The sequence below is a fragment of the Barbus barbus genome, assembly GCF_936440315.1.
Source record: "Barbus barbus genome assembly, chromosome: 1".
Lineage (NCBI taxonomy): Eukaryota > Metazoa > Chordata > Actinopteri > Cypriniformes > Cyprinidae > Barbus > Barbus barbus.
The window spans coordinates 36,285,876-36,310,358 of NC_136729.1; the positions used below are offsets into that span (position 1 = coordinate 36,285,876).

General features: G+C 40.3%; 2 protein-coding genes across 3 annotated transcripts in view; both read left to right on the forward strand.

The window, feature by feature from the left end:
* LOC306872667 (protein phosphatase 3 catalytic subunit alpha-like) overlaps nt 1-4,505 on the forward strand; it is a 200,140-nt gene extending 195,635 nt beyond the window's left edge. For both annotated transcript variants that reach the window (XM_079421340.1, XM_079421341.1), the window contains one exon: nt 4,179-4,505. In XM_079421340.1, coding sequence (XP_079277466.1) covers nt 4,179-4,378 — 200 coding nt within the window. In that variant the 3' untranslated portion in view covers nt 4,379-4,505. The remainder of the gene's footprint in view (nt 1-4,178) is intronic.
* A 5,068-nt stretch (nt 4,506-9,573) lies between these two features.
* On the forward strand, nt 9,574-16,665 carry LOC306870266 (uncharacterized protein; the record flags this gene model as incomplete). The annotated part of the gene is made up of 3 exons (XM_079417432.1): nt 9,574-9,847; nt 12,723-12,884; nt 16,427-16,665. 3 exons carry the CDS (start codon nt 9,574-9,576, stop codon nt 16,663-16,665), a joined length of 675 nt encoding a protein of 224 aa, XP_079273558.1.
* Nucleotides 16,666-24,483: the final 7,818 nt, after the last annotated feature.

The window sequence follows — 24,483 nt, forward strand, 5'->3', positions numbered from 1 at the left end:
ATCGTGAAAAGATCAGGTGTAAATGCCCTCCGAAACGAATTAGAGACGGATATAAATCTGATTGTTCAAACCACTTCAGGAGGTGGTCTGGTCTGCATTCCTTATGAAACTGGACTGGTTGTAAATGCATCTGGTTGTTGAAACCACATATGCTAATTTTACTCCTCCCAAAATATTAAAATAATAAACATGTGAGAGCGTTTTATAGGCTATATGGCATGTTATAGTCAGATATGACCAGTACTGCCGCTCCTTATACGCAGAGTACGCCGTTTGCGTAGGGCACCAACTCCCTGGGGGGCACCATCCCAGTTGCTCAAAAAAAAAAAAAAAAAAAAAAAACCTTTGATATCACATTCTATGAAGCCCGTATTTATAATACATTATAAGGGTATGCATAATGCATTATAAAAAATCTTATAATGTGTTAAAAAATCTCATGAATAATCATAACAACAATTATAACTGTCACGCTCACTCTGGGAGCAGGGAAAGGCAGAGGCAAGGAACTTCTCTTAAACACAGACTTTAATTCAGCAAACTTAGGATTCACAGGAAACGTGGAGACAGCAACTGAAGACAGGGGTTTGACGATCAGACTGGACACAGAGGCAGGGAAACACAGGGTTTAAGAACACTGGGAAATTAACGAGGAAGAACAGAAACAGGTGCGGAGTAATTAAACACAGGGCTGGGGACTAATTAACTAATGGACAGGGAATGAGGACAGCCAAATAGGGACACGAGAGGAGGGGAAACACAAGACAAGGACTGACATTACGCCCCCCTCCGGAAGGCGTGTCCTCACGCCTAACTCCATCCAATGGGGAGGGGGGGGTGGGCGCTCTGGAGGCCTCCAGGGCGGTGCCCGTTCCGGGAGGCCATGGCGGGTCAGGGGGCTCGGGGGGCCAGGGCGGGTCAGGGGGCTCGGGGGGCCATGGCGGATCTGGAGACTCGGGGGCCATGGCGGGTCAGGGGACTCGGGAGGCCTATTTTTTCGGACCCGAGGGGTTCTGTGGCCTTGGCCCGGCCACACAGGCTGTGACCCTCTTACCCCCCCCCAAAAAAAATTTTCTTGGGGAAGCTCCCCCCTGGGAGCCACAGAGGAGCGGACTCTGTCGGACGCTCTTGCAGCGCGGACTCTGACGGAACCAGCGGAGACGCAGGAGGGCACGTGCGTGGAGCCGGCACTTGGGGGCGCTCTGGAAGCGCGGACACTTGGGGGTGCTCGGGAAGCGCGGACACTTGGGGGCGCTCGGGAAGCGCGGACACTTGGGGGCGCTCGGGAAGCGCGGACACTTGGGGGCGCTCGGGAAGCGCGGACACTTGGGGGCGCTCGGGAAACCAGTGAATCGGAGCTGGACGGAACCAGCGGAGACGAAGGAGAGCCGGACGGAACCAGCGGGAACTCAGGAGGGCCGGACGGAACCAGCGGGAACTCAGGAGGGCCGGACGGAACCAGCGGGGACGCAGGAGAGCACTTGCGAGGAGCAGGTACAGGAGGGCGCTCTTGAAGCGCGGAGTTGTGGGGGTGCTCTGGGCTGAGGACAGCAGCAGTGCTGGGAAGAGTTGGGTGGCCGGAACATTTGGCAGGGAATGTGGAGGGTCCTGGCGAGCGGTGAGCTGGTGAGGCCGGGTTGTTCTCAGGTTGGGTTGGATGAAGATCGGTCTGACATTCTTCGACTTCGAAATTAATGCCATGTACATTGAGGACATGATTTATCAGCCCGATCAGGGAAAAACTGGACGTGGGAAGATCGCGACATGACATCATCATCCAACCCAAACCGAAAACACACACCGAGCGAGGCGTCAATCCAGCTTACCTCGTTGGAAAGCTCAAGAAACTCCTCAACATACCTTACCAACTCCCGACCATCCTGCCGCAGACACCAAAGCCTGTCTTCAGCCATAGTATTGTTGTTGGTCCAGTCTTCTGTCACGCTCACTCTGGGAGCAGGGAAAGGCAGAGGCAAGGAACTTCTCTTAAACACAGACTTTAATTCAGCAAACTTAGGATTCACAGGAAACGTGGAAACAGCAACTGAAGACAGGGGTTTGACGATCAGACTGGACACAGAGGCAGGGAAACACAGGGTTTAAGAACACTGGGAAATTAACGAGGAAGAACAGAAACAGGTGCGGAGTAATTAAACACAGGGCTGGGGACTAATTAACTAATGGACAGGGAATGAGGACAGCCATGTCACTCAGCGGCCATGTTTGAAACGCCTCTCAGGCAACCAAGTGCAGCTACTATCACTTTGTATGGGGAAACATCAAATTCTCCAAAACTGTTCACTAAGCTTACGATTAAATTTCATATTTGAAATCACCAATGAAATCGGACAACAACTGTGTCATAAATGTTGTTTCTTTTGCTCAAATAGTGTTATAAAAAGCTTATTTCTCAGGCTAGATCAGCCAGTGTGCATGCGCAGTTCTGAGCGCATGTCTCAGAGCGCTGACTGTTTCTATAGCAACTGGGACTTCTAACGGCAGCTGCAGTTACGCGCTAACTTTACCGATTAGTGATTGGCTCTTTCATTCAGAAGGCAGGGCTTCCTGTGTTTGAGCGGCCATATTAAGCGTTGCATTTTTCCCCATTCAAAACTATACGAGTGACATGTCTTGGGTATTCTATAGTCTTTGATCTATACGTTACCTGTGGAACCGACAGCACACGCGGTGTTCATCTAATAAAGATCTTCATAGCTAGCAAACCATAGCCTTTGCAGATTTGCTTTCAACTGACAGTAGATCCAAAGTCACATCTTCAATGCTCTTGATGCTCTTACATGCTCTTACAACCGCTTCAGACGACTCAGCGCGTGCGGCAGGGAACTGAACGAATCATTCAAACTGATTTGCGAACCGATTCACTGGTTTGCCAACTGGTTTGATTGAGCCTTCGAACAGAATTGACTCATTCGCGAATGGGCATCGCTCATTGCCCAGAAAAAAGTAGACGGCACGTTTGGAATAAATTGAAAGATTTTAAACTTGTATTTCATTAAGATAAAGTAACGAGAATAGCGTCGCCCACAGTAACGAAGTAAAAGTACCGTTTTTTCACTAAAAATGTACTTGAGTAAAAGTACCCATTTTTAAATATACTCTAAAAGTATTAGTTACCCAAAAAATTTACTCAAGTAAATGTAACTCGTTACTACCCACCTCTGGCAATATGCAGGTGCTATGACAAATCTCAATTAGCCTAGCACAGGGGTTTTCAAACCCGTCCTATGAGTTCAAACATTTTAGACACAATCAATGCTGTTTGTGCTCGAATTAACAAAAATAGTTTCAAACAAAGATCACAGCATTAGTCGCACATGTCTGAGCAACACACGCAGTGTTTCGTTGCCAAATGATTCATTTTATCGAATGAATCATTGATTCAATAACCCATTCATAAAGACAGGTTGGTTCATTCTTGAATGAATCAGCTGTCTGAACAAATCGTTTGAGTGAGTGACTCAATGACTCACTCGATAAGACAGTCACTTGCTGCAACCAGCTGGCGGTTTACTTTCTTATTTAAAAGTATTTCATATTTGTATTAAAAAAAAAAAGGTTTAATTTTAAAATTGTAATTTAAAACAACATAACTTATGCAGTTGTAATTGTGCAGTGTAAATGCATTCATGGCATGCTACATTTGAGCTTCATTACATTTGTCTGTGTAAAAATGCATCTAAATGCCACTTCAGCTGCTTCACTTTCTTCTGCTGTGGATCTGTTTTGTTGATTCTGATTTAATTTGTTTGGTAACAGACCTATAGTGTTTCATTATATTAACTGTAATTATTAGTCAAATTTAACTATTTGTGAAAATTATGCATACATTTAATAATCTTAATAAAAAGACTGCCATTTATATAGACAAATATGACCCGGAAATCAATTTAAGTACATTGTAGTATGCTGTTGTAAACTTACCATATAATCGTATAAAATATAATTTCCTAGCAACAAAATTATGGCCGGTGAAATTGCTGAGTGGCTAGTAATTTTGAAAAACCACTAGCCACAGTGGCTGGTGAGCAAAAAAGTTAATGTCAAGCCCTGATGATAAATATCATACTACTAGTTCTCTGTTACTTCAAGCAGTTACATTTCAAAATAAACTAGGGAGTGTGCACTTGTTATACCATCTTTCTTTCTTTCTACCACAGCAATTAAAGGCTTCTCACCTCAGCACAAGATCAGCAGCTTTGAGGAGGCTAAAGGGCTGGACCGCATCAATGAGCGAATGCCACCCCGCCGTGACACCATGTCCTGTGATGCCAGCCTCAACTCCCTTAATAAGGCTCTGTCATCAGAGACCAATGGCACCGAAGGCAAGGCCTGCAGCGGCAGCGATAATATCCAGTGATCCCGCACTGTTCCTGCACGGTCGCCGCAACGATTAAGCCCCTCCCTATCTTTTTCCATGCCATAGTTGATGGAGGGAAAGGAAAGATTTGGAGTGTAGATTTAGAGAAAAGGAGAAAGAGAAGGACAGGAGAGATAAAGGAGAGAAGAGGTGAGGGGGAGAGCAGCATTTCAAACATAATTCAGAGTGACACTCACTAGTCTTTGGATATGCCTTTTTTGTTCTTCTTTTTTGGCTGTCATCTGTTCACTCTTTTCTAATTGATTTTGGAGGGGGGATGATCTTGATTTCGGCACAGGGAATTACAGTAGGCAAGAGATCTTATGTGAAAAGACCTTTACTTACTGGATATAGGATTTTTTTTCTCTTTTTGTGTGTAACTTCTTGCTAACTATTATACGTTTACAAAAATACAGCACTAAAAATGGGCAGAACGTTAAAAAAAAGGTTTTTAACAAAAAGGGTGTACAAACTAAGTAAGAACTATTTATTAATACCTTTTTGCTACTCTTATAAACTAGCTCTAGAGTAAATTAGGCAGTCTTAAAGAATGTTGCAACATTGTTATAATGCCAAAAATGGAATGTTTTATGGTTTTGTACAGTTTATGCTTACCTCAGGTTTCTTTAGTGTGTGCTTGGATCCTACTTTCTGTATTATTACAAGCTAGCTTGATGAATATGAATTTTCTTGGACTTTAAAAACTGGAATTTACTTTTTGTGTATGTGTGTGTGTGTGCGCATACTGTACGTATGTCTTTGCTTTATTTGGGTGGCCTGGGGGTGCATTTATTGCGGCTTGCTGGACGTTTGTGATTTTTTTTTTTTCAGATATTGAGAATAAACCATATATATATATATATATATATATATATATATATAAATATATATAAATATATATATGTGTATATGTATATATATATGTATATGTGTGTGTGTGTGTATATATATATATATATATATATACACACACATACATATATAGATTTATATATATATATATATATATTAAAAAAGAGGAGGAAAGTGAGAAAGAAAAATTGAGTAATGGAAAATATCTGCCTATGCATGTTTTGTAAGACTTGACTAAGAATATTGAATTACCTTGGCTGCCAAAGCCTGTTTTTACCTGTAGTGTGCTTAGTGGACAAATCCTGAAAATGTACCACCATTCTTAGCTATAACACTTGGAAAAGCTTCAGGCTTGTTTTGTAATCAAAGCATCTACTAATAATATGGATGAGGAGTCATGATTTTAAACAAATGCTTGTATGTACACCAGTAGTCCGAATTAGCATGTTTAGGTGTTAACTTGAGTAACTTAAAGTTTGTGGTTCTCTGATGTCAAACTGAAAATGCATGATGCTGTTAGTGTCATACAAGGTTTAGATTTTATTTTAAGGTGCCACAGACAAAAGTGTAATTTCCATATTATTGTTATTATTATTATTATTATTAATTCTGCATTGTATATCAGTTTTTTATTGTTAGATACTTTACAAAACACAAACTCCATCAATGTTTTTTGTTTTTTTATTAACAAATGCTTAAGTGCCCAAGTAATTCACTACACAAAACGAAGTCTTGCTTTTATAATTTTATTTCTGAACTGTTGGCAGATGACGCATGCACTCGCAGCTATGAAAAGGTATTTTATATTACTGTTAAATAAAATGTGCATGAAATTCAGTTTCTCAACTTTTTTTTTTCCTCTCAAGCAAGGGCTTGTGTGAGTATACTTGGAATGAACATCTTATGATTGAGAACTTTTGCCATGAAAGCATTTCTGTAATTTGCAAAAACCTAATCTTTCACTGGAGAATAAGAACTTAAAATGGGGGTAAAATTGTATTATGAAATAAATGTTTGGTTTCACTTTATTTTGATGGTCCTTTTAACGCATTCTGTTGACTATAAGTAACATTGCACCTACATTTCCACTAACTCTCATTAAAGTGTTTGAAGAGTATTAGTAGACTCGTAGGGTCAGGGTTAAAATAAGTTGACGTACTTGCAAAGTTACTTACAGTCAGCAGAGTGTCTGTTGGGAGACCATCACAATAAAGAGTTAGCAGATATGAAGCAGACAGTCTACTAATACTCTAATGAGAGTTTGTTGACATGTAGTTGCAACATTACTTAGTGTCAACAGAATGTTCAAAAGGGACCATCAAAATAAAGTGTTATGAAATGTTTTTCTCTAATACACATTGGCCACAATTAATCATACTCTTCATACTGTTCAATACTTTTTTGCAAACTCCTTTTGCAGCTCTGAGTCTTCCTCTATAATGCCTGAAGAGTTTAGAAAACATCTGACAAGAGATCAGAGAGCATTCTTTCATCCAAAATCATTCCAGACCCTTCAGATTTCCAACTCTATGTTGGTGCTTCTCCTCTTCGATTCACCCCACTCATTTTTTATAGGGTTCAGGTTGGGCTGGGCGATATGGCAAAAAAATAAAATAAAACAAAATAAATAAAATTGTTTTTCAGAACGATTGACTGATTTTTCAAGTCTCCGAGTTTTACGATTTTTAACTAGTCAACTTGAAAATGTAACTATAGCATGATTCAAGTAATTTTTTTAGTTAAAGAAATTTCTGTTTCAAGTGCACCGCATATAAAGTTGTCAACAGGCAGGGGGGCACCCTATCAGATGCTTGGCCCACCCTGGCCCCACACTACATAACAGCCAATCACAGAGGGGCTGTTTACACCTGGTCACTTCATGCGTTTTTTGTGATCAGATAGCTATACGATCGTGAAAAGACCAGGGGCACATTCAGGCTCACACAACGTTTTGCTACGGTTTCCGGGTTGAACGACATGTTTCCTGGAAACGGTGTGCAACGGGGTTTGAGATACGTTTTCTCTTGTTTGGTGGGTGTGTCAAAAATGTCAGCCCAATCAGCAGCAACATGTATAGAAACCACACGGTATTAAAGAGACAGCTGGCACAATGGGTTCAAGTGAAGTCATTTACAAATGTGTCCACTGCAGCTCGGTATACGCAAGATATTTGAAGACATGTTTGTCATAAGAGTTTTATAGTAACATAGCATATTCAACATGATGATGATGAATTTGTAAGTAAATGTAATTAACATCAAAATAAATTCACAAGAGCAAGTATATTGTGTGCACATGTTTATTTACATTAAAGGCAAAATAACTGAAATAATAAGAGCACAAGTATAGATCTGGAACTTCTTTAAGTCTGTCTAAGTATCATGCAGTAATTGCAATGTCTTCTGGTCCATATCCTTTCTTTAGAAAAAGGTGTGCTACTGCTAGACACTGATTATTGTAACATAAAAATACTATACATAAAAATGTGTATAGAATAAAAATACTAAGTCTCTTCAGCAAGCCGAAACGCAAACTGCCACGAATGAAACTGAAAGTAAGTCGCAGACGCTCAACACACAATCATCTTCATTAAAAGTAGTAAGACTAACCTATCTCTCCAGTGCTGATGTCACACTTTCTCCTGTTGCGGTCTCTGATATTGACATTAGCTGATAATAAATAAAATGCAGCGCCTATGTATTGCTGTCATTGATGTGAACTCTGTTAAATTTGCATATAGCGCGGGAATTGAAGAACGGATTTATATCCGTTTTGCCAAGACATATTTATGTGGCCAAGTGTAAATGGAAACATTTTAACAAATCGGATAGATATCCGATCAGAGAAAACGCATAAAGTGACCAGGTGTAAACAGGCCCAAAATTGGTGCAATATTCAAATTGAGCTCCATATGTATTTTTCTTTTTTTGTTTTCTTACCGCCTGCTCCACTCTTCTTCCATCCACTCCCACCCACACCTGCAAACTTGCTGATATTGAATATAATTTTCACACTATCGCATTCAAATCGGTTTTGAATAAGTGCTTGCGCTGTTCACTTTCGATTTCGTGATAGTGCACACTGTGTAAAGGGAGCACATCTTACAAGATCATGTTTGTCTGTTGAGTAGCAAATCCCCCAGAATGGTTAGATTTTTTTCTCGCTCCCACAAACACAACACAATAGTTACACCTTCTCGGATCCTTCATTGCAGATACACAAATCCTATTCTACGAATCACAAATCAAGAAACTCCTACACTCACATGTTTTGCTACTATTGCTGCAGTGAATATAGTGCAAAACACATTCACACACCTGCATCAAAAATGTGAAGTCGCGGACGAATTTTGTACATCCACAAATCAGTATTTGAATTCTTGCAATAAGATTTCCACACTTGTAGAATGTTTTCTTATATGTTTATTTCTCAGATGCTTTTTCTAGCACAAACACACGTACATAACGACAACAGCTTGAACCTGCTGCTACGAGTCTTAACGCTGTTTTTCACCTGCAAATGACAAGTTTCGCGCATTCTCCCTTTTGCACCACATACCTGTGTGACAAATGGAGCAAAAGTTATTTGTGCATCTGTAGAAGCAACCGCGAGCACTCTTCAGAGATCAGAGGATTTCGGCCAATCAAAAGAGCTACACTGTATCCGTTTTTCTTTTTTTTTTTTTATATAGTTTTTCATTTTTTTATGATCAATTTTGTGGATCTTATCATCTGCAACGTCGAGGGTGTGTTTTGGAGCCATCATTACGGTGATTACATCAGCTGGTAAGTTAAGTTATAACGTCAGTTTACCGAATCAATCAGGGAATTAATCAGGGAAGCATATAATTCTACACTGCCTTGTTATCGCAGGTTATGTCAGACGTTACATAGCAGCGAGCTAATGTGAAAATAGTAAAGAAAAATGAGTTAAGACGCACCGCTGTTATGTACATCTTTTGTATTTTATTTTCAGGTTTTAGTCTATTGGTAATGTCACCTGCAACGGAGTCTTTTCTTGTGATTGAATCATAGAGGTGGTAACAACAGGTGAGTAAGAACAGGTTGTATATAGACTTTTCTGGAAAATTACCGGTAAATTGCCGTAAAGAGATCATTTGTGAAATACCGGTAAATTTGTTCCGGCATTTTACCGGTATGAGAAGTTGTAACATTATCAGTAAATTGCCAGAATTCTGCTGTGTGTGAACACAGAAGGAAAATTTCCGGTATGAGCGCATACATGTTCAAAACGCGCTGATGTAAGACATCTACTCCGGGCCAATCGTAACATTCTGAAGCAGATGACGCATTCACACCGCACTGTTTACGGAAATAAAAGAAATGTCATCCAACTGGAGCGATAATGAAATTAAAGCGCTTCTCCTTATCCGGGCGGATGAAGAGATTTGTCGTCATCTCAGAGGAACAGTTAGTGATGCAGTTACGTATGATAAAATAACTAACCGTCTTCGAGAGCAAGGCATTCACAGGACAAAAAGTCAGGTCATTAGTAAACTGAAAATATTGCGCCGCCTTAAATTTGTGGTAAAACAAAGTGGTAGTGGTAGAATTTCTTGGGCCTATTATGACTTTTGTCAATCCATTTGGGGATCCAGTAGTGATGGGAAGTTCGGATCATTTTACCAATTCGGACCTTTGAGTCTCGTTCAGCAAAATGAACGAATCTTTTTTCGAGTCATTTCGTTCATTTCATTAATTTTAGCAAAATATAATTCAAATGTTATCTGTTACTTTCCAAACACATCTACTACTTATGCAAACGTTTATCACACTACAAACAATACAAAACTATGCTATAAGAAACAGAAAATATTACTTAATTGTTTACCTGGGTCTTTAGTCTATGATTAGCGCACCACCTCTTATCTGACAAGTGTTCGGGTTTGAGTCGTTCGTTCATCACGTGACAGCCCCATACGCTTAACCAATGCAGCGTGAGCCGGAAAGAGAATTGATTAGTTCGTCTATGGCTGTGTCCAAATTCAGGGTCTGCATCCTCCTTAGGATCCTTCCTACCCGGTTGAAGGAGTAGGGATCCTCCGACGTCCGCAAAACCCGGAAGTCGGTGTTTGTGAATTTGGACAGCCTACCCTTCTTTCAGTTCCCTCCCTTACCCGTTGCTCATATCCTGTCGCCTAGCAACCGTGACAGCGCCAAGCAAGAAGCGGGAAAATGGACAAACAAAGAGTTATTCTCCTCATTTTAATTCTTTTGGAAGAAATAAAGCAATTAAATAAATTAAATACTTTCTTTGCTCGTTGTCGGAGAGTTTTTTATATCAGACTACAAGACAGTCACATCCAGGTAAGCCATTATAGCCTATTTTTATTTGTTTTTAAGTATTCTACTAATTTCTCCTACAAATTCATTGAGCCGAAGCATAAACTTTAGGTTGTTTTGTCAGAGAAACTCCTCTCCCACTCCGCTACCACTCGCTTCGTCCGCCATTACGCTCTGCCGAAAAGAATTATGGGATAGGTAGGACGGGAAAGGATCCACCACACCCATCCTTCCAATTCGGGGAAAAGGAGGACGTATTTGTGGGCCGCATTTGAAGGATCCTACGAATTTGGACAACCTTCGTCGCGGCGCTGTGACGTAACATCCTTCAAATGAGTACTCCGAAGGATGCAGACCCTGAATTTGGACACAGCCTATATCGAGTCTCGGGTTTGAGTCGTTCGTTCATCACGTGACAGCCCCATACGCTTAACCAATGCAGCGTGAGCCGGAAAGAGAATTGATTAGTTCATCTATATCGAGTCTCGGGTTTGAGTCGTTCGTTCATCACGTGACAGCCCCATACGCTTAACCAATGCAGCCTGAGCCGGAAAGAGAATTGATTAGTTCGTCTATATCGAGTCTCGGGTTTGAGTCGTTCGTTCTTTTGTCACGTGACCACTTGCCGGATCAGTACATATCAAATAGGCTACCATAAAGTAAAACTGTATTTTTTGTATGTTGGATCATATTTAAGAATTATCATAAAATTATCAAAATATGTGTAATAAGCATTTTCCTAGAAATAAAAATGGTCTGTTCATTTTTTTGAATGCAAACATGCCTTAAGGCATGTTCTAAAATATAGCCACAGTGTTATTTTAAAGCTTATTTATTTTTTATTTATTTAAAAAAGGCCTAGCTTGTTGTGCTAATATATATATATATATATATATATATATATATATATATATATATATATATATATATATATATAATTTTTTTTTTTTTCATTTTTTTTTTTTCATTGTTTAAATTCATTTGGGATTAGTTATTCTCTTAGCTAGAAAGCTTTTTTTTTGGCACAAAAGTGTTGTTTATTTTAAAGCTTATTTATTTTATTTATTATTAAAAAAAGCCTAGCTTGTTGTGCAGTATTTTGTTTTAGTTTTTTTAAGGCTCTGTGGCTTTAGTATATTTAAATTTTCTTGTATTTTTTATTTAAATAGTTTAAATTCATTTTGGAATAGTTATCTTCTTTGCTATAGCTTTTTCTGGCACAAAAATAAACAATAAAAAACAATTCAGGAGTGTGTACAGAGTGTTAATGTCTAAAGTGTCATATGTTACAAAAGTATAGTAAGTAACACTATAGTCCAATCTAAAGGGTTAACTCAAAAGACATAAATACAACAAGGTATTGTATTTTATGAAGATTAGACTAAAAAAAATAAATAAAAACAAAGCATAACAAGTCAAGTCTGCTTTATTGTCAATTCTTCCACATGTACGGCGCATACATACAGAGAACTGAAATTGCGTTACTCTCAGACCCTTGGTGCATACAGTTAACATTTAAGACACTGACAGTAGACGTTCAAATACAGATAAATACAGTTTAAACATATGTATATACAACTATACAGATATACAAATGAGGACGTTTGTAGACAAATAAAAAAAGAGATAAAGTGGCATAAGGCACATGGCAGAATAGATAGAGTGCAAACCAGTTAAATAAAACAAAACTGTGCAGATTTATGTGTAGTGCAAGAAGAGGTTAACCAACTCGTTGTTATATTTTTTTAACCACATGGTGTTATGGAAAAGAACCATGTGACAGAAATTAAAAGCAATAATTTGAGACCAGAAAAGCATCACATAACTGTAAGAGTAAATAATAATACTAATAATTCTAATAATAATAATAATGACTATGCACCCGTTTGTAAGGAAGGTTGTAAATTAACTAATTTCTCTGTCCAAAACTGTCATGTCACGTGACAAAAGAACGAACGACTCAAACCCGAGACTCGATCGAAGCACTAATCAATTCTCTTTCCGGCTCAGGCTGCATTGGTTAAGCGTATGGGGCTGTCACGTGATGAACGAACGACTCAAACCTGAGAATGCTGTGCAATGCGCATGCGCAACTGAACGAATCACTCCCCGAGACGACTCGTTCTTCCCGAGTCACATTAAAGATTTGTTCAAAATGAACGAATCGTTCAAGAACGACCCATCACTAGGATCCAGCCACTCCACAAATCCTGTAGCTTTAACCAGTAGCTTGAATTCAGAGGAACCCCAAACTAGTGTCGCTGAGGATGCGTGTGACGGAAGCACGTCAAGTCACTCGGACGATAATGAGGCACCAAATTCTAATGCAGAGCAGGCTGATTGTGTTACAGGTGGGTAATGTTAAACTAATTAATTGTTTACATGATAAACCTGTGAAAGACAAAATATAGGAAAACAGAGTTATAATCAAATATCTTTGTGTTTTGTAATGAAAAGATACATAATACTTTATAATGACGTTTTTGTATGTTGGCAGTAGTTAACGGGAACTAACAATGAACAATACTTTAAAAATATTTATTACACATCCATAACTTCAGTGTTTCCCATATATTATTTATTTGTGGCTGCTCACCACAATATCAACACTGACTGCCACAAATAGATTTTCCAAAAGGCTTTGACTTCATTGAATAAACATGCACATTTCAAAATCAAAACGCGACGCGGGTGTTTTTATATCACTGTATCTCTGAAGGAAACCGACTGTCTTCAGAAAATTTTCAATGTCATTTTAATTTCATCTTGCATTTAATGCCTAATAAAGCAACGTTCATGAGCGTATAGTTTATATTGTGACGAGTCGGCTGCCTCCCCCCTGTCCATCATCACCACCCCGTCCCGTATTCGCCGCCCTTCACCAGGCTCCCGACGGGAGTGGGTGTGTGAGAGAGGAGGGGCGCTGAACACGCAGGGCTGGCGGCGTGTGATGAGGCGCACCTGACGTGAATAGAACCTCATCACCGCCGCCGTTTAAACACCGAGCACGCCTCTCCTCGGGAGACCGGTCTCTTCCCCGTGCATGCACGCTGGTGTCCTCGTGGGTCCAGGAAGGGTGCGTCGAGCAGGACTGCCGCACCCGTTAGGCGGCTGACGGACCAGGATGCCGGGCCGTCGAATCCCCCAGAAGCGCCGGGAACCAAGGAGATGGAAGGAGCCGCGCATGAGACGCCGCCGCCGCCACTCGCTCCCGGCCCCGAGAGGGGAGCGCGTGCGGCCACCGGACTCTGCCCCTTCCCTGGACCCTTCCCTGACGAACACTACCCTCCGGTACAAGCCCCGCAGCACAACGAGGACACCAGATTCCCCGTTTATTTGGACACTTTGCCCCTTTGGACACTTTATTTTCCCCTTTTTATTGTTTAATAAAAACCTCTCCGAGGCTTGACGCCACACCCACTGTGTCTGTCGTTTGCTCCTCCCGCCACAATATTTACCCACCTCCCCCCGGGAGAAGTGCCGCATATATTGTAAGTCTGTGGGAAACACTGAACTTTATATATGACACACAGCTCTATCTCTCTTTTCAACCAGATGACCCAACGGTAGCTGCACGGATCTCAGGCTGCCTGGCGGACATCTCGGCGTGGATGAAAGAACATCACCTACAGCTCAACCTGGCAAAGACGGAACTTCTGGTCTTCCCTGCCACTCCGACTCTACAGCATGACTTCACGATTCAGTTAGGCTCATCAATTGGATTGGATTCAATTTATTGTCATTGCACATGTAACAAGGCAACGAAATGCAATAGAGAAGAAGAATACAGCACAACATGAGGAAGGAAAGGAGAAAAAAATAATCCTCACACTATGCTCCTGAACGGGAGTACAGTGTGAGAACAGACAAAAACCTCAGCATAGAGCACAGTCAATACAGGAACACTTGCAAGATAATCCAGCTCAGGCGACCAACCATCCGGTCTGCAGCCGTTACAGCGCTAACCCAGACCCGTTATCAGTCTGACGGGAAGAAGCGTCAAAGGCGTTGGATGGGGGTAGGGAGGTGAATGAATATCTGTATGTGTGTATGTGTAAGTTTGTGTGCCTAGAGATCCGCCGCGCTGGCACTCCAGACAAGTTGTTTCAGTCCACAGATTGTATTGCCATGGAAACAACCTTGGCTGGAACCCAAACGCTCGACAATCACAAGGTGTTTGTTGAGGGGGGAGGGAAGAAAGAGCGTCTCTCTGCAGTATTCATCCGGGGAGTTAGACTCCAGAACAACCTTGCCAAGCTGTTCTGTTGTTTTGGGAAGCCGAAAGAGATAAGATTGTTTGGTCTTTGGGCGAAAAGCTGCCTTTTATTTTCACAGCTTATTCTCATTGTCCATTCTGATCTCCTTGTCCATCAATTTTCCTTTCCAAAGCCGAGAGCTTAGCCGTGATCGAATCCATATTGCGGTTAATAGTCTCTGTCTCAGAGTTGACCGCTGCCAACTGCTTCAATCATGAAGGGCAGCCTTGTGAGGTTTTGGACAGCTTTTCCCGTCTCCTGAATTCTCCGATAACAGGGTAACACCTAATCCAAACAGCAGTAACCCAGTTATCATGGTTCCGAATAGGTAGATGTCTTCAATTTCCTCCACGGAAAGAGGCGCCAGACACACGACCCGCCACCTCTCCCATGCGTCCATCGTGTAGCCAGCTGCGAAAGTCCCAGCAGGACACTTGGGTTCTCCCGATCCCAAGATGGTGTCAATTGCATTAAGAGACCAGTTGATCAGATCCATAATTTCGGTTTTGTAGAATATTGCGGAGAAAGTCTCTTCAGTGTCAGACAAGGACAAGACAGGAGAGAGCTAGCAGGGGTGATAAGGGCAGGGAGGGAAGAAAAATGTGACCGCCTTCGATGAGAGCCAAACGAGAAGTCGATGATTACCCCATCAACTTCGGTCAGAAATCTTGGTGTAATCTTTGATGAACAGCTGACCTTCAAAGAGCACATTGCAAAGACTGCTCGATCCTGCAGGTTTGCACTACACAACATCAGAAAGATCAGGCCCTTTCTGACAGAACATGCTGCGCAACTTCTTGTCCAGGCCCTTGTTGTTTCTAGACTGGACTACTGCAATGCTCTTCTGGCTGGTCTGCCATCAAACACAATCAAACCTCTACAAATGATTCAGAAGGCAGCGGCATGACTGATCTTCAACGAGCCCAAAAGAGCGCATGTTACACCTCTCTTCATCTCCTTGCACTGGCTACCAGTGGCAGCTCGCATCAAGTTCAAGACACTGATGCTTGCTTACAGAACTACCACAGGCTCAGCACCCTCCTACTTCCACTCACTATTACGAACCTACATCCCCTCCAGAAGTTTGAGATCTGCTAGTGAGCGACGCCTTGTGGTACCATCACAGAGAGGCTCAAAATCACTCTCCAGAACATTCTCGTTCACCATTCCTGGCTGGTGGAATAATCTTCCCACCCCTATCCGGAACGCCGGATCCCTGGCAATCTTCAAGCAACAACTGAAAACTCATCTCTTTCGGCAGTACTTCACTTCATCCTAAACTCAAAAAAAAAAAACTCTTTCCCTCTGTCTTTCGCTCCGCTTACTAGCTTGTACTTATTTGAACAATGACTGAGACTTGGTGTTACGAGCACTTCCTCTGTCTGATTGCCTCTTCAAGATTAATCGCTTTGTGTATTCCCCAATTGTAAGTCGCTTTGGATAAAAGCGTCTGCCAAATGACTAAATGTAAATGTAAATATATTTTCAATATTCAAAGTTGCAAATGTAGACTTTAGTTAATGCATTATGAATTAACAATAAGCAATATTGTATTTGTTAGCCTAGTAGTTAACTTAAAATCAGGATCTGTGTATTGGATCAGGATCTTAAAATGTGTATTGATCATGTTTTTTTAGGTTTCACTCAGCTGCCAAGGAAGAAGTCGAAAAAAAACAAAGATCACATAGCTACAGTTCTACAAACTATGGAAACAACATTCAGAGAGCAAGAAGCACTCCGTGTCCAGGAGCAAAGGGAGTATGAAGAAAGGTTGCGCAAAGAGGCAAAGGAAGAGCAGAAGGAGGAAAGGGCAAGCATGATGACGATGTGGAAGGAGATGAAGGAGTCCATGTATTATTTTGTATATATTTTATGAATTTGTGTAAGTATAATATCAACCTGTCCAGGGACTGCGGGTGGAAATTAGCATTTTTTGCTATAACCTGGCACATGACATCTCTTCTTTTTTAGACTAATGTTTTTTGTGCATTGTCCCTGATCAAATAAAATAAATTCAATTCAACTCCTTCTGCTCTCCTGGACAAACAAGGATTTTTCTAACTCTGCTGCCCTGTGTTTCACGGAAACCTGGCTAAATGGCGACATACCAGACAGCGCGATTCATCTGCCTAATTTCCAGCTGATCAGAGCAGATCGCGACACGGAATCAACGGGGAAATCGCACGGCGGCGGGACGTGGTTTTACATCAATGAGAGGTGGTGTACAGATGTAACTGTGTTAAAGAAGATGTGTTGTTTAGATCTAGAAATGCTCTTCATTAACTGCAAGCCGTTCTATTTGCCACGGGAGTTCTACTCGTTCATTCTCGTGAGTGTCTACATTCCACTGCAAGCGCACGTGAGCACAGCTTTACAGAAATTCGCTGATCTGATCACAGAGAGTGAGCAACAACACCTGGACTATGTTTTAATCATTCTCTGGGACTTTAATAAAGCAAATCTCTCCCGTGAACTGCCAAAATACAGACAGCACATCACATGTCCCACCAGAGACAGTAATATATTGGATCACTGTTACACAACAATAAAGGATGCATATCACTCTGTCCCACGGGGAGCTTTAGGACTCTCTGATCACTGTTTGATTCATCTTATTCCGACCTACAGGCAGAAACTTAACCCTCTGAGCCCGACAAACGCGAATACGTGTTTTGGGGCAGATTTTCCTGATAAGGCAAAAATGAGCTTGAATTACTCTGCCATTTTTGATCGTTCAGATAAGATCAATACAACATTCGAATCTGTAAGGGGTCTACTTTTATTTGCATTCACTCATAATAACAACTAAACTTTGTGCTTTTGAAGAATAAAGAAAACAATCAGGGTGCGCTCTCTGTCTTCTCCGTCTCCGCGATCTGTTTTCAGAAATGCGTCACTAAAATGAAGTGTAACTCAGCGAATACTCAACACACAGACATGAGAGTTATCTCTATAGAAAGCTTGAAGTGTATTCTTTCAAATGAAGTAAGTCATATCGTTTTTTTTTTGAGAGCAATTAAGATGATTTTCACATAATTTTGAAGCAAACATTCTAGGCTACAAGATCCGGTTCTCAAAAGTCTTGTGAACAATTGTTCTGTATGTGTTTTATGGTCTTATTTCAGTGACTTCAAAATTTTAGTTTTTCACTAACCACGCATAAACGTTGATTTCTCAAAAACACAATCATGTACATAAATGCTGCTAACATATTATTGTAGCCCAGTTTGTGCTGTTTACAGTGTTATTAGACTTTAGCCATTTATATTTTTATAAGCAACTGAAAAACGCACAAATGTCAGGGCATGTCGAAAGTTCTCCAGGTCCCCAAAACACCCTCAGGGCCCAGAGGGTTAAATCTGCAAAGCCTGTATTAAGATCTGTTAAAAGATGGACTAATGAAACAGAGCGGGATTTACAAGCCTGTTTCTCTCTCACTGATTGGACTGTTTTTGATGCCGCTGCCTTCGATCTGGACAAGCTCACAGAAACTGAAACATCTTATTTCAGTTTCTGTGAGGATATGTGCATTCCTAACAGGACTCATCTAATCTACAACAATGACAAACCATGGTTCACTGCAAAACTCAGACAGCTCCGTCAGGCCAAAGAAGATGCTTACAGAAAGGGGGATAAAGTCTTGTACAAACAGGCCAAATACACACTGGAAAAGGAGATGAGTGGCAAAGAGGAATTATTCTGACAAGCTAAGGAAAAAATTATCTTCCAGTGATCCTGCTTCAGTCTGGAAAGGTATAAGGATATCACCAGTTACAAGACACCATCCCCGAGCACTCTGGAGAATCAACAACTGGCAGATGACTTGAACAAGTTTTTATTGTCGTTTTGAAAAATCAACCCACACCTGCCCTGAACACCTCTCCACACAACCATTAACACCTCCAGCAACCCTCCTCTCCCCCACACCTACAATTCAAATCAGCGAAGAAGATGTGTGCCAGATCTTCAGAAAGAATAAAAGAAGGAAAGCACCAGGCCCAGACGATGTGTCACCAGCCTGTCTGAAATCCTGTGCTGACTAGCTGGCCCCCATCTTCACACAGATCTTCAACAGATCACTGGAGCTGTGTGAAGTCCCATCATGCTTCAAATGCTTCCCCATCATCCCCGTCCCAAAGAAACCCAAAATTACTGGACTTAATGACTACAGACCTGTGGCTCTAACATCTGTAGCCATGAAATCATTTGAAAGACTGGTTTTGGCTTATCTAAAGGACATCACTGGTCCCTTACTGGACCCCCTGCAGTTTGCCTACAGAGCAAACAGGTCTGTGGATGATGCAGTCAACATGGGACTGCACTTCATCCTGAAGCATCTGGACAGACCAGGGACTTATATGAGGATCCTGTTTGTGGACTTCAGCTCCGCTTTCTCAGCACATAGAGACTCCTTCACCCAGATATCACACTATAGAGACTGTGTCTGTTCCCCGAACTAGAAAATACAGAAAATGTCCAAATCAAATTAAGAGTAACAATTTAATTGATGTTCAACAAATAAAAAATGTTTACAATACAGAGAAACAATTGATAAAGCTTGGCTTACTGAATATCAGGTCCCTTTCTACAAAATCACTTTTTGTAAATGATTTGATCTATGATAATAATCTAGATTTGCTCTGTTTGACAGAAACATGGCTAAAATCAGATGAATACATTACTTTAAATGAGTCCACCCCCCCCCCCCAAGATTACTGCTATAAAAATGAGTCACGTCCGAAAGGTAAAGGGGGAGGTGTTGCTACAATTTATAGCAATATTCTCAGTATTTCTCGGAGGGCAGGCTTTAAGTATAACTCGTTTGAAGTTTATGGTGCTGCGTATAAAATTATCTAGAGAAACACGTGTTAGTGATAAATCCCCTGGGATGTTTGTACTGGCTACTGTATACAGGCCACCAGCGCACCACACATACTTAATTAAATAATTTGCTGATTTTCTATTTGAGTTAGTACTGGCTGCAGATAAAGTCTTAATTGTTGGCGATTTTAATATCCATGTCGATAATGAAAAAGATGCATTAGGATCAGCATTCAAAGACATTCTGAACTCTATTGGGGTTAGACAACACGTTTCCGGACCTACTCATTGTTGAAATCATACTCTAGATGTAATACTGTCACGTGGAATTGATGTTAGTGGTGTTGAAATTCTGCAGCAAAGCGATGATATCTCAGATCATTATCTAGTCTTGTGTAAACTCCATATAGCTAAAACTGTAAATTCTACTCCTTGTTAAAAGTATGGTAGAACCATCACCTCTACCACAAAAGACTGCTTTGTAAGTAATCTTCCTGATTTATCTCAATTCCTCTGCATATCCAACAACGCAGAAAAACTTGATGATGTAACAGAAACTATGGACTCTCTCTTTTCTAGGACTTTAGATACAGTTGCTCCTTTACGCTTAAGGAAGATCAAAGAAAACAGTCCGACTCCGTGGTATAATGAGCACACTCGCACCTTAAGGAGAGCAGCCCGGAAAATGGAGTGCAGATGGAGGAAAACAAAACTAGAGGTATTTCGTATAGCCTGGCGGGAAAATACCTTATCCTACAGAAAAGCATTAAAAACTGCTAGATCTGATTACTTTTTGTCTCTTCTAGAAGAAAACAAACATAACCCCCGGTATTTATTCAATACAGTCACTAAATTAACAAAAAATAAAGCATCAACAGGTGTTGGCATTTCACAAAAGCACAGCAGTAATGACTTTATGAGCTTATTTTCTTCCAAGATCGATTCTATCAGAGATAAAATTGTAACCATGCAGCCGTCAGCTACAATATCGCATCAGCTAGTGCACTATAGATCCCCTGAGGAACAATTTCACTCATTCTCTACTATAGGAGAGGAAGAATTGTATAAATTTGTTAAATTATACTAAACCAACAACATGTATGTTAGACCCTATTCCATCTAAACTATGAAAAGAGCTGCTTCCAGAAGTCATAGATCCTCTTTTGGCTATTATTAATTCATCACTGTCATTAGGATATGTCCCCAAAACCTTCAAATTGGCTGTTATTAAACCTCTCATTAAAAAAACACAACTTGACCCCAAAAATTTAGTTAATTACAGACCGATCTCAAATCTCCCGTTTCAGTCAAAGATACTAGCAAAGGTAATATCCTCGCAATTATATTCCTTCTTAGAGAAAAATAGTATTTGTGAGGAATTCCAGTCAGGATTTAGACCGTATCATAGTACTGAGACTGCTCTCATTAGAGTTACAAATGACCTGCTTCTATCATCTGATCGTGGTTGTATCTCTTTATTAGTTCTACTGGATCTTAGCACTGTGTTCGACACTAGCGACCACAATATTCTTTTAAATAGACTAGAACACTTTGTTGGCATTAGTGGAAGTGCATTAGCATGGTTCAAATCGTACTTATCTGAACACCATCAGTTCGTAGCAGTGAATGAAGAGGTATCATATCGATCACAAGTGTAGTACGGAGTACCTCAAGGCTCAGTACTAGGGCCGTTACTTTTCACGCTTTACATGTTACGCTTGGGAGATATTATCAGGAGACATGGTGTTAGCTTTCACTGTTATGCTGATGATACTCAGCTCTATGTTTCTTCACGATATAAAAAACTGGATGACGAGTAACTTCTTACTGGTAAATTCTGAAAAAACAGAGGTGTTAATTATCAGACCTAAAAACCCCACATGCAATAACCTAGAACACTATCTAACACTTGATGGCTGCTCTGTCAATTCTTCTTCATCGGTTAGGAATCTTGGTGTGCTGTTTGATAGCAATCTTTAATTTGAAAGCCATGTTTCTAGCATCTGTAAAACTGTGTTTTTTCATCTCAAAAACATATCTAAATTGCGACCTATGCTCTCAACGTCAAATGCAGAAATACTAATTCATGCGTTTATGACCTCAAGGTTAGACTATTGTAATGCTTTATTGGGTGGTTGTTCTGCATGCTTGATCAACAAATTACAGTTGATCCAAAATGCAGCAGCTAGAGTTCTTACTAGAACCAGGAAGTACAACCATATTAGCCCGGTTCTGTCAACACTGCATTGGCTCCCCATCAAACATTGTATAGATTTTAAAATCTTGTTAATCACTTATAAAGCCCTGAATGGCTTAGCTCCTCAGTATTTGAGCGAGCGCTTATCACATTATAGTCCTCCACGTCTGCTGCGTTCTCAAAACTCTGGCCATTTGATAATACCTAGAATATCAAAATCGACTGCGGGTGGCAGATCCTTTTCCTATTTAGCACCCAAACTCTCAAACACCTTAGCACTCAAAATCTACCTAATACTGTTCGGGAGGCAGACACACTGTCAGTTTAAATCTAGATTAAAGACACATTTCTTTAACCTGGCTTACACATAACACACTGATACACTTCTATTATTCAAATCCGTTAAAGGATTGTTAGGCTGCATTAATTAGATCGGGAGATGATGTATGTGGCCCTGATCGTCGGCGGAGGCTGGACACCTGGATGAGCCCCGGGGACATATCCTCAGTGAAGACCTCAACTTAAAATACAATAAAACTTAAAATAAAACAAATAACTAAAAATATAATAAAATACCGAACTACATAATACTATTATTGTTAGAAATTGCAACAATATAAAAATAGAAATATAATACATTTATACATCGCGATCACGTCAACTGTTTCCTTTTCTAAGCAGAATCAACTTTAAACACTTATTGTCTTAATAATGCATCACTGTATAAAGGTCTGATTTTATTTGTGTACACTATGAAAACAAAACCATTTTAGTTTCCTTTTTGTGAACAAATTAAGCGTGTCACAAAAATTTACTGAAACTCAGCATATATAGGCTGTTATGTGTCTCACTGTTTTTTCCCTTTGTTTATCTGTTAACTAAATCAAATATATTTCAAGAATTTATTCCTTGTATGTATGTATATATGTACTGCAGATTATATATATATAATGTAATATATTATATGTTACATTATAACATTCACTCTGTTCAAAATAAATGAAAAGAAACAGAGCATAGTAGATTTTTTTTTTTTTCTGTTGTACCGAAATCGTATCGAACCATGACCCCCGAACCGAGGTACATACCGAACCGTGACTTCTGTGTACCGTGCCACCCCTAAAGTGCACGGATAAATTATTTATAATAAACACTATAGTATTCAATCAAAAAATAAGAATTGTCACTTTTGATGTCATGTCGACTTTAAGTGTCACTTCAGTCAACACATTTTTTCTTAGAATTGTGAGATATAAAGTCAGAATTGTGAGATATAATCTTGCAATTCTGAGAACATATAAGTCCCCCTGCTCCCCCCTCAAAACTGGACTTTAACTCGAAATTGCGAGTTTACTGTATATGTACTGTATAACTCGCAATTGTGAGTTTATATCTCACAATTCTGAGGGGGAAAAAAAGTCAGAATTGCGAGAACAGAAGTCAGAATTCCAAGTTTTTATCTTGCATTTGTGACTTTATAAATTGTAATTCTGACTTTATAACTCGCAATTCTGAGGAAAAAAAGTCAGAATTGTGAGGTTATATCTCGCAATTCTGACTTTATAACTCGCAATTGTGAGTTTATATCTTGCAATTCTGCGGGGAAAAAAAGTCAGAATTGTGAGATAAAAAGTCGCAATAACCTTTTTTTTTTTTTTTTTATTCAGTGGCCGAAACGGGCCCATCATTTTTACTACATATTCAAAAAAAAAAAAAAAAGTGGCATCACACTAACTTTTTACAGTCCACTTAATTATTGTATTATTTTGTAGTAGATTAATAACTACTAGTTTTACTAAACATTTTGATTTTGATAAAAAAAAAAATTGTGGTCAAAGAAAAACAAGTAAAGAAGGATACCAAAACTTTAAATGTCATGGATGTATAGGCCTATTTACTAAATAATCCACTATTTTGTAGAGGGGGTCATAATGACTATTTTTACCTTAATATACCAAATCACATTTTGTTTGTTCTTAATACTGGTCTGCACTACCCAACCAAAACCAAAACCAGCAGGACAGTTGTTCTTGTCATGTATAAAATGGATGTGTAAGATTTTCTATCTTAAAAACAATTTTATACACTATAATTTTTTTTCTATAACGTGTGAATATATCCACTATAGCATTCTAAAACAAAACCAATCAGAGTGCCTTGTTATCACTAGATTTATTTTGATTTTTCGTGTCTGCTATTAGCTTATAGCCCGTTAGCATCGGCAGCGTGGCTGCCGCTAATCTCGCTTAGATTGCTAATACTCTATTCTATTACCATTGTTTCACTCTTACTTGCTTAAATGGCAGATTTGTGTCTACCTTTGAGTGCAGGTGAGGACACATTCGAGCTGCATTCGGTGCAGCTGGAGCTGGAGGCCATGGAGAAGCAGATCCGCGACCTGGTGGAGAAGCAGGCCCAGCTGAGAGAGCGGAGAGCCGCACTGGAAACATCCCAGGCTGATGCTCACAAGTCCAGGGTAAGTATACAGCATGCTGCTAACACTCCCACCACCTCTACTCCATGTGTTTCTCTGCACAGACCCTGTGCACCCAGGACGCGATCTTCCCAGATGTCCTTCACTCGGCGCCGGGACGCCACGGACCCTGGGTGCACCAGCAGCGGAAGACATGAGCCAAGCCCCGGACGACGACCTCTCCCCCTCCGCCACCTCCGGTC